Here is a 9,816-nt window from a genome sequence, read left to right as displayed (position 1 = left end):
ACCACAACTTGATCAGAAGGGTATCTATAAAAGAGGACAAAGGTTATTTTGGGCATTTTTGACACCAGATCAGTTTGAAACAGTGCAGGGGGTATGTTACACAGAAGAACATTCCAGATGAAGAGCTGCTGTAGGCAACAAGCTGTACACTTCAGCTTCTCTGCACGGTTACCAACTTTTTCACAGTACTCTGTTCACAGACTCATGTAATGTACATGAAATCAGATCACTGTTGCTCACAGAACGAGGGAAAATGCAAAGTGCAAAAAAAAATATTTTGCCTAATAATAGCAATTCCAAAACTACCCTAAAAAGAAAACAGACACTGAGGGTACATTGCTGAGGGTAAGGGTAATTGAGAAGGACATTTTTTTTGAGATTATATACTGTTTGTTATTGTAAAGGTAAATTCAGATCAAGATTCAAAAGAGGGCACTCAAGAATCTTCAAAGTTTACAAGAACTCTGTCTAGAAAAATGTACCAAAGCCTGTGTGCTATGAGCTATATCCATCTTCTGTAACCGCTTGTCATGTGAAGGGTCATGGGGGGCTAGAGTCTATCCCAGCTGTCATTGGGCAAGAGGCGGGGTACACCCTGGCTTCCAAATCACAATCACCAGTTAACCTAAAGAGAATGTCTCTGGACAGTGGAAAGAAGGCAGGGTACCCAGATTCGAACCTGGAACCTTCTTGCTGTGAGGCATCGGTGCTAACCACGTCACTGTGCAGCCCCGCTATGAGCAATAGTTTTTGCTAAAAAGCTAAAAAGACAAGTAACTGGCAATTACTGAAGAAAGAAAACATGGACAAAATATTTTTATTCAAAAGTTCAAACCATTTATCTTTAGCCTGTAAAATGATGTAAACAAAAGATTGTCAGACTACATGCTCATTCAATGGCATTTGAATTAAGTGATCTTGACAGTGATTTCATCAGGTCATCATTAAATAATAAATCATCCATTAGTAGGATAATTTCAGTTGGAAAGCAATATAGTTGGGTCAATAATTGTGGCGTCTGTAAGAAACACCCTGAATGCAATGTCTGCATTTAGAAGAACAAGCACATCAGTGTCATTGCAAGCATTACTGAATAATTTAAAGTGCACAGTGATGATCAATAATGCGGTGAAAACACAGAATACTGGTTGAGACCACCAACTTGAACCTTACACATGGATCTCCAAATGTCACTCAACCACAGTTTTAAGTTGTCATCGTTCACTTCTGTAAGAGCTTTACAGTTTAGCTCTTGGGGTTTGTTCAAGTAGTCTTCTCATATCCAGCAGAGCATCAGTCACTGCCTGGGCCAGAAGTCCTGCATTGGTTTCTTTACAGGTATTGAATGACGACAAAGCAAAGTTAATGTGATCATTCATAGGATTGTAGCAAACGCCATACCCGTTGGGCACAACTGGGCCAAAACACATGACGCAGTCAGTCTTGGACGGTACCTTGTGAGGAAATGAGAAAGTAGTGTTAAGCTAGCAGTTTTGGTAGTGTCATGTTTCCATCTTCTATCCTCTATCACTTTGGATTTCTGTTTTAATCCTAAGAAAACATGTTCCTTATTACTCTTAGGTCAGACCAAGACAAATATATTTTCCATGATGTGTAGGTTTTTTCAACGTTGGCCCATACCTGACTTGTAGATAGTTGGTAGTGCGTGGCTTTACTGTAGGCAGTGTCTTTGAAAATATCAGGCACGGGTAGTTTTTCTTCAATTGCCTGCAGTTTAAGGCCCAGCAGATGTCTGTCAATGGCCTGGCCAGTGATCGCCTGTCAAAAAGAAGAGACCAAATTTGTCTACATTGTTAAGTCAGTTAGGCAGATGTTACCTGCTTTCAAAATTAATATTTGACAGACCATTAGATAATTGAGTCATCACTATGTATAGCTAACTTTATTCCTCTAAAGCAGATAGTGTTCAGATACCTTAGGAATGTCAGGCTAACACAAGTCCTATAGTGACGCATGTAGCAGCGTCTCTGGTTTTTCCCTACATATACAGTAACTTAGAAATCATGTGGAAAAATGTACCATGGTCTGATGAGGATAACACCGAACTCCTTACTCCAAATTCTAATAATCCTATGGAGATGTGGTGCTATATGTTTACGGTTTCCTTCATCCACTGATTACAACCATGAAAGGTTCAAATCTGTTACCATGACCAGACCACCTTCTTCCATAGCTCTGAGGTCCAGTTTTGATGCTCATATGCCCATGTAGTCACTTTTGATAGTCAGCATGGGTGCACTGGCTGCTGCCACACAGCCAAATACGCAACAAACTGTGATTCGGCGTGTGTTCTGACACCTTTCTACCAGAACCAGCATGAACTCTTTCTGCAATCTGAACACCACCACCTTGTCTGTTGGATAAGCCTGCAATACAAACGTACATCTTGACATGCTCAACAATGAGATTGTTATTTGGACTCACAAAAACCTGTATCTTGGCTCTTTTTCAGAAAAAGAGATACACTGTGACAGCCCCAGGGCCTTTGCTGTGTTGGTGTTTGTGTCTTTTTTTTGTCTTTCAGTGTGCTGGTAGCCGGTTGGCCATTATGGGATTGGAGGCAGCTGGCCACTGTCTCCAGACCCATAAAACCTGCGAACTCATTCTCTCCCGGACACCATGCTATGTTGATTTGAGTTCTTCTAATTTCATGTATGGTTTAGTTTGCATTTTTCCTAGGTTCATCTAGGTTGGTAGTTTCATTTTGTTGAATGACATGGTTAATGTTTCCTTTTGGAATTTATCTTTGTTAAAATAAATGTTTTCTTTTGATGTAACTCCCCGTAACTCCCCGTGTGTTTCCCTTATTTGCTATGGTCTCAGAGCTGGGCCATAACACTACACATTAGAAGCCTCTCCCAAACAATTTGTTATACATGCTTATCAAATCACCCCTACTTATCCTGGGGCGGCTGTGGCTCAGCAGGTAGAGTGGGTTGTCTACGAAGCAGAGGGTTATGAATGGGTAGATGTGTCTGTGACTGTAAAGCGCTTTTACCAGTAGGTAGAAAAGTGCTATATAAAAGCAAGGCCATTTACCATTATCTGTCAGTATTGATGCTATGAATACTCACCATATTAGTGTATGCTCTGTGTGCTTTTACAGCTTTCTCCATGGCATCAACCTTCTCAGTGTTCTGGGCAAAACAAGAAGAGGAGAGTGCAGTACGTTGGTTAAGTGGTTGTTTGAAAAGGTTTTAATGGTAAAGGTGTAGTACTCATTGTACACAAATCACTTTCTAAATTGGTTGCAGACCTGTTTGCTGGGGTCATCAAAAGACTTGACAAAGAAGGCTGACGCATTTGACAGTGATCGGATAGTATCTGTACGGCCACGTCTGTACATACGTAGGGAGGCACTCTCATATGTGGAACAGCAGCGCTGATGCATTCTGCAAAGGGTAGAAGTGATACACTGAGAGGAAAATCTAACAAATTCTCACTCACTCAGACCAAGAGTCACCTCTGCTGCCGAGGATAAGTTCATCCGAGTCACCAGCTTCAGAAATCGTAAGTAAACAGCACCTCAGATTAGAGCCCAGATCAATGCCACACAGAGTTCTAGTAGCAGACACATCTCTACGTCAACTGTTCAGAGAAGACTGCGCCAATCAGACCAAGGCACAGATTTCAGGATTACAGGAAATCTGTGCCTTGGTCTGATGAGTCCAAATTTGAGATCTTCGGTTCCAACCGGCGTGTCTTTGTGCGATGCAGAAAAGGTGAACGGATGGTCTCTACATGCATGGTTCCAACCATGAGTGATTCCAACCATAAGTGATTCTGGCGAAGCAAACGTTAGCTCTACTACTAGTAGTAGCCAGAGTAGCTCTGCCGCTGCTGATTCAAGCACAGAGCAGAGCAGTAGCCCACCTGCTAATGACAGGGTTTGACCCAACTTGGCTGGAAGTATTCCTCCAGGCTGTACAAAACTAATATTGGTATGTACGTACGTAAGATAGATAGATAGATGGATAAATGGATAGATAGACAGACAGATAGATAGATCAGCCAGATGCGTCTGATGTCTGAGAAATATCAACCATTGCAAATAGATGTACATAGTTGCAAGTAATTGTATCTGTAATTTGCACAAAAAAAGAAAGATATTGTAAATGTTGGAATTGTTGTTAAATGTCAACCTGTTTGGCCTGCTGCTGCTATTCTTGAAGAATTTTCCTCTGCAAGATGCTTACAAAGCATGAGTGGAATCTCTACCACTGCTACTTTTCTTCAAATGTAACTTGGTTGGAGGGTTGGCATAAGATGGTTCATGAGTGTAGTTGGTATCAGAGCACCTAAGTCAAGTGTCAAATTAGACCTTATAATCAGATCTGGAGCCATACGTCTTGAACACTCGAGTGAATAGAGTGGACTATTATCATAATTTACTCAGGAATAATAGTAGTCACAAAGTGAATTAATTCTCTGACATGTTATCCATCTATCACAGGCCAATGTCATAAATATGGACTTGTTAGTTTTAGAACTATTCTTACAAAACAATTTTGCTGCCTGTCTTGGCTTCAGATGCCCACCTAAGCCCCATTAACCCATTTTTTTTAAATTTAGTCTGTGAAGGATAATTTTAGTTATCCAAGTAGCTTGTTGCCCTTGTTTCAGCTTTTTGGATAAGTGGGATTTAGCCACTGCCAAGATGGCATCAGCCATTGGCACCCCCACTCAATTTCTGTTGAGTGATTCTGGGTGATGTCATGGAGGGTTTTTCCATCTACACAGTCAATGGCCCCATGGCACTGGTAAGAAAAACGCATCTCTATGCAGTTTATCAACAACTCACCTGTAGTAGGCCAGCTGTAATGCCATCTGAATAAAGGCATCAGGACTCATGTTGTACAGTTTTGGGACATTTTTTCCAAAGTGGCCAAACACCATCACCCTCATGTCCAAGTCTTCAGCCAGTCTGTGAGAAGAAAAAAAGGCCAGGACTGTGAAATCAATTAGACCCAGTCACTATGCCTAATGAATTTAAGTATGAGCATATGCACTATAAAAGCCGCCCCTACGTATTCATGTTGTGCTTGGCCTCCTCGATGGCTTTCTTGATCTCAGGCGTGATGTTGAAGTGTAATTTCTGAGGCATGGGCAAAGGCACTGGGGGAAACTGCACCATTTCTATCTTCCTCCTGGTGCCAGAGATGCGTGAAAACAAATGATACACAGGACGGATTTAAAACAAAAGGAGAGAAAAACCTTTGTCACCATCCAAACATGCTGAGGTGACCTTAAAAGACAAATTCACTAAGACATACAGAGTCTAAATATTATGCAGATTACTTACGTGTATTCCACAACATGGTCAATCAAGGCCACAATGGGTGGGCCCTCAGCTGGGGCATGCTCATAGTTTGCGCCACATGTTCCGTTTTCTCCAACAATAAACTGAAAAATGAAAATCAAGTCAGGAAATAAAAATATTTGCATGTGATTATTAAAGAAATCTGTGTCCTCAGGAGAAAATTGTGTGCACAAAACACCTGTGCTAAGTAAAATCTCATGAACGCCTATATGCTTTACAGTTATATAGTAAATAGTATTTAGTAGTATAGTATTTTTACAACATAACAGTAGTGTTTACTTTGTTGTATTAAACAAATAACAGTCAAGAAACTAATGTATGTTGGCTCTTATCACTTAAAAACACAGACCTGGATGTTTTAACAAAATACATAACCAAAATCAAAAGTCAACAAACGTAAATATAATTTTATATTGTGGTGTATAGAATTCATTTAACAAGTCATAACAAAAACTCAATGACGATTTGGCTTAGACTATTATTACAAAACTGTACCACCACCTCAGTTCTGTAAATACTTGTTTGGTCCCATTTTTTAACATTTGGTTTTGGTTTTCTGGTTTATGTGATCCAGTCGTTTGTAAAATGCCTTGATTGGCCCCGATAGTGATTGGGACTTCCATAATTTGTATGTGTATTGTATACAAATCTTATTATTTAAATGTACAAATTGTATCGCAGCATATGTCTACAGTTGAAGTTGGAAGTTTACATACACTTAGATCAAAATAATTAAAACTGATTGTTTAACCACTCCTCAGAATTTACGTTAATAAACTCTAGTCTTGGCAAGTCTGTTTTCCTAATGAATGACACGCAATATTACCAAAATTTTTTACAGATAGATTATTTCACTTCAAATTCATTCATTCACTTTCTGTAACCGCTTGTGTCGACAGGGTCGTGGAGGGCTGGAGCCTATTCCAGCTGTCACTGGGCGAGAGTACACCATGGACAGATCGCCAGTCATTCACAGGGCTACCACAGTAGGTGTGAACCACTCAGTGCTAACCACCACAGTACTGCCCTCCTTAGAATTCACTATATCACAGTTACAGTTGGCCAGAGGTTTACATATCCATGACAGGGACTTTTAAACACCTTTACAATCAATCTGTAAACAGCTGTTGGAAAAATTATCCATAACCATCATACTTAAAATAGATGTCCAAACCAACCTGCCAAAATTATATTTTAACATAAAATCTGTAGGGTGCCTTTTAATGACATTTTTGCAAACTTTCAGGCCGGTATATGCAGATTCTGGAATTTTTACTCTTTTTTAATCTATTCTTCTGCTGTGTATTCCAAATTTGTTCTTTCCAAATTTGTCTTATTTTTGGAAACTCTGATGTTGATGTATTTTTTTTCTTTCTTGAAGATGATCCCTGCTCTGCTGTGTAACTTTTGAATTTCCCTTAAGTTTCTCTTATGTGGCGTCTGAGAAAGCACTTTACTTATATGTTAAACACTTGTGTATAAGAGGGCCGTGCACCACTAAGTGCTGCCAACATCCCTGTGCACCACTAAGTGCTTGGCCATTTGAATAAGTGTATGCATCAGAATTTTCTGTGGTTCACCTGCAGTGTCTTATCAAACCAGCGATTGCCACTGTTCCACTGGCTGCCTCCACCATGTAGCATCTGGATGGCGGCAGAGCTGCGATACGTCTCATCTGACACTTGAGGCATTGCTCCATCCAGACACAATGTGAAGATGCTCCTTTGTATAGCTGAGACTGATTCTTTATTGGTCTTATCTAAAGAGGTAAATGCAAATGCAATTTTGTTACTTGATGACATATTCTGTTGAATATTAATTCCTTACATTTGTTGAGAACCAGAGTGCACAGGCCCAGGATTCACCAAACATAACTCAGTGCCTTTGTGGATTACTTTAGGTGAACGGAAGGTCTCTACATGCATGGTTCCAACCGTGAAGCATGGAGGAGGAGATGTGATGGTGTGGGGGTGCTTTGCTGGTGACACCATTGGGGATATATTCAAAACTGAAGGCACACTGAACCAGCATCACAGCATCCTGCTGCAACATGCTATCCCATCCGGGTTTGCGTTTAGTTGGACCATCCTTTATTTTTCAATAGGACAATGACCCCAAACACACCTCCAGGCTGTGTAAGGGCTATTTGACCAAGAAGGAGAGGGATGGAGTGCGGCGCCAGATGACCTGGCCTCCACAGTCACTAAACCCAATCGAGATGGTTTGGGATGAGATGGACCGCAGAGTGATGGCAAGGGCCAACAAGTGCTCGGCATCTCTGGGAACTCCTTCAAGACTGTTGGAAAACCATTTCAGGTGACTACCTCATGAAGCTCATCGAGAGAATGCCAAGAGTGTTCAAAGCAGTAATCAAAGTAAAGGGTAGATACTTTGAGGACTCTAAAATATGAATCATATTTCGAGTTATTTTACACTTTATTGTTTACTACATAATTCCAAATGTGTTCATTCATAGTTTTGATGCCTTCAGTGAGAATCTACAATGTAAATAAAGAAAAACCATTAAATGAGAGGGTGTGTCCCAAACTTTTGTATGTAATGATGCTACTGGACACGGATTTCTCAAATCTACCAGTTCATATTAATTAAGGTCGAGAAGCATACATTTCATAATTATATCGTCCACAGGTCTGAACACAAAATATTCCCAGAGTAGATGTTCTGGGTTGCGCCATCTTTCACAGTTGATGGTAACCAGTTGATAGTAACGGAGATCATATCTTTTGGGATTTAAATACTGTTTTTGGAGTTAAAAAACTTCTTGAATGCTGCTTTTCAGCCATTTCTCTCCAATGTCCTCCAGCTTAGCTTACATCTATTAACTCACCATTTATAAGGTTGAGGTAGGCCTTGCCCCAAGAGTCTCGGTGCTGGGTGGTGAGGATGCCGACAGGTTCAGTGCAGGTCTCCAGTGAAAGGCTGCAGATCTTCTCCAGCTGAGCACAGAGCTGATCTACTGTCAGTGGAGTCCCATCACTGTTATACACATCCAGCACAAAGAACTGGTTCCAAATGGAAAAAAAAAGACAGGATACACTGAGTTATGTTCAGTTTGCCATGGGGAGCAGTAAAATGTTTATAAGCAATAAATGCTGATTCAGCTTGCCATTTTCTGGTTACTATGCTCTCTACAAGCCTGTGTCTGTACAATTTTCACTTAAGTATTAGGCCCAGGTCCAATGTTCCTGTCATGTTTTGTCTCTCTCTCATACTGGTCTTTTAGTCATTTGCACTAGTCTTGTAATATTAGTCGTAACAGTCATGCCAGAGGATGCAGGAAATGGCACATTTCAGAAATCAATCAAAGGTTTTTATGAATCAGTATTGGATGTTTCAAATAAAGATCGACTTTTTTAAACCCTGTCCTACTTGTGGCCGCAATATTTTAGCAGTGAGAATGCTGTGACTCAGTAAGATGAGTGGGTTTTCCACAAATTAGCATCAGCAGTTCAATCTCCAGAACATGCCACATGTCGAAGTGTCCTTGAGCAAGACACCAAATTCCCAGTTATTCCCAGTGTTTGGCACTGGTGTGACAATGTGTATGTGCTTGTGTCAGCGAATGGGCAGACGTGGTATTGTGACAGTAAAGTGCTTTGAGTGCCCAAAAGGTAGAAAAGCACTATATAAATACAAGACCATTTAGCATTTACAAATGGCCACTCAGCTGACATCTTCTTGCATAAGCAGAGTTTTGCCTCATTCATTTAGAAATAAATTAAATTTTTGCATCATCTTAAGTGAGTCTGTTTATTAGTGGGGAGAGCCTTTAAAAATGTTTCCTTTTAACTGTTAACTAACTAAATAATACATAAATGTAAACAACAAGTTACATCCTACCCTAGGTATAGTTATTCCAGGGTTTCAGTTACAATCAGAGCTTTGTGCGGGTGGCATGAGTAACTATCAGCAGCAGAGATAAATAAATAATTAAATTAATTAAATTAATTTAGTTAATAATAACTTAACGTGTGTGCGCTGCTCAATCTGAAACAGTGGTACACATCCACTAGCAATAGCAGCTGTACTCCTAACCTGGAAGTTGTGCACTACAGTGATGTGTTTTGGAGGACGCGAGCTCTTGGCATGGTTCACCACTGCGTCCCTCTTAACACCTGGGATACGGCAGGATGAAAACACTTCGTAGTATTGATTCATACAAAGTGGCTTCCCTCCCAAGTACTCGACTGGTAAGGTTTCACTGAAAAACATAAAGATTTCAAAAATGAATCACCCACATAGTCAACAAAATAAAGTGAGGATACAGGGTTTGTATCAGGTGACTAGAGAGAAGCCAAACAAAATCTCATCGTAGTGTGTATATTGACAATAAAGATTATTCATTCATTTGATATGCGCACACTTGGCAACGTATTGTTTATAGCAAACAATAGGTTTTATTCAGGAATGCAAGGTACCTGAAGTCTTACATAATGGAGGTTTCTGACTGTGTA

The 9,816-nt window shown here is 40.2% G+C and overlaps 1 protein-coding gene across 1 annotated transcript in view; it reads right to left on the bottom strand.

Moving 5' to 3' along the window:
- Window positions 1-788: 788 nt before the first annotated feature.
- crata (carnitine O-acetyltransferase a) overlaps window positions 789-9,816 on the bottom strand; it is a 14,963-nt gene continuing 5,935 nt past the window's right edge. The window contains exons 5-14 of the mRNA XM_084572073.1: window positions 9,398-9,563; window positions 8,190-8,364; window positions 6,922-7,100; window positions 5,324-5,424; window positions 5,049-5,168; window positions 4,823-4,945; window positions 3,278-3,413; window positions 3,096-3,158; window positions 1,642-1,779; window positions 789-1,454 (exon numbers count right to left, since the gene is read on the bottom strand). Coding sequence (XP_084428199.1) covers window positions 1,239-1,454; window positions 1,642-1,779; window positions 3,096-3,158; window positions 3,278-3,413; window positions 4,823-4,945; window positions 5,049-5,168; window positions 5,324-5,424; window positions 6,922-7,100; window positions 8,190-8,364; window positions 9,398-9,563 — 1,417 coding nt within the window. The 3' untranslated portion in view covers window positions 789-1,238. The remainder of the gene's footprint in view (window positions 1,455-1,641; window positions 1,780-3,095; window positions 3,159-3,277; window positions 3,414-4,822; window positions 4,946-5,048; window positions 5,169-5,323; window positions 5,425-6,921; window positions 7,101-8,189; window positions 8,365-9,397; window positions 9,564-9,816) is intronic.

The sequence above is a fragment of the Chelon labrosus genome (assembly GCF_963514085.1).
Source record: "Chelon labrosus genome assembly, chromosome: 22".
NCBI classification, from domain to species: Eukaryota; Metazoa; Chordata; class Actinopteri; order Mugiliformes; family Mugilidae; genus Chelon; species Chelon labrosus.
This window is presented reverse-complemented; position numbering and strand designations above follow the sequence as displayed.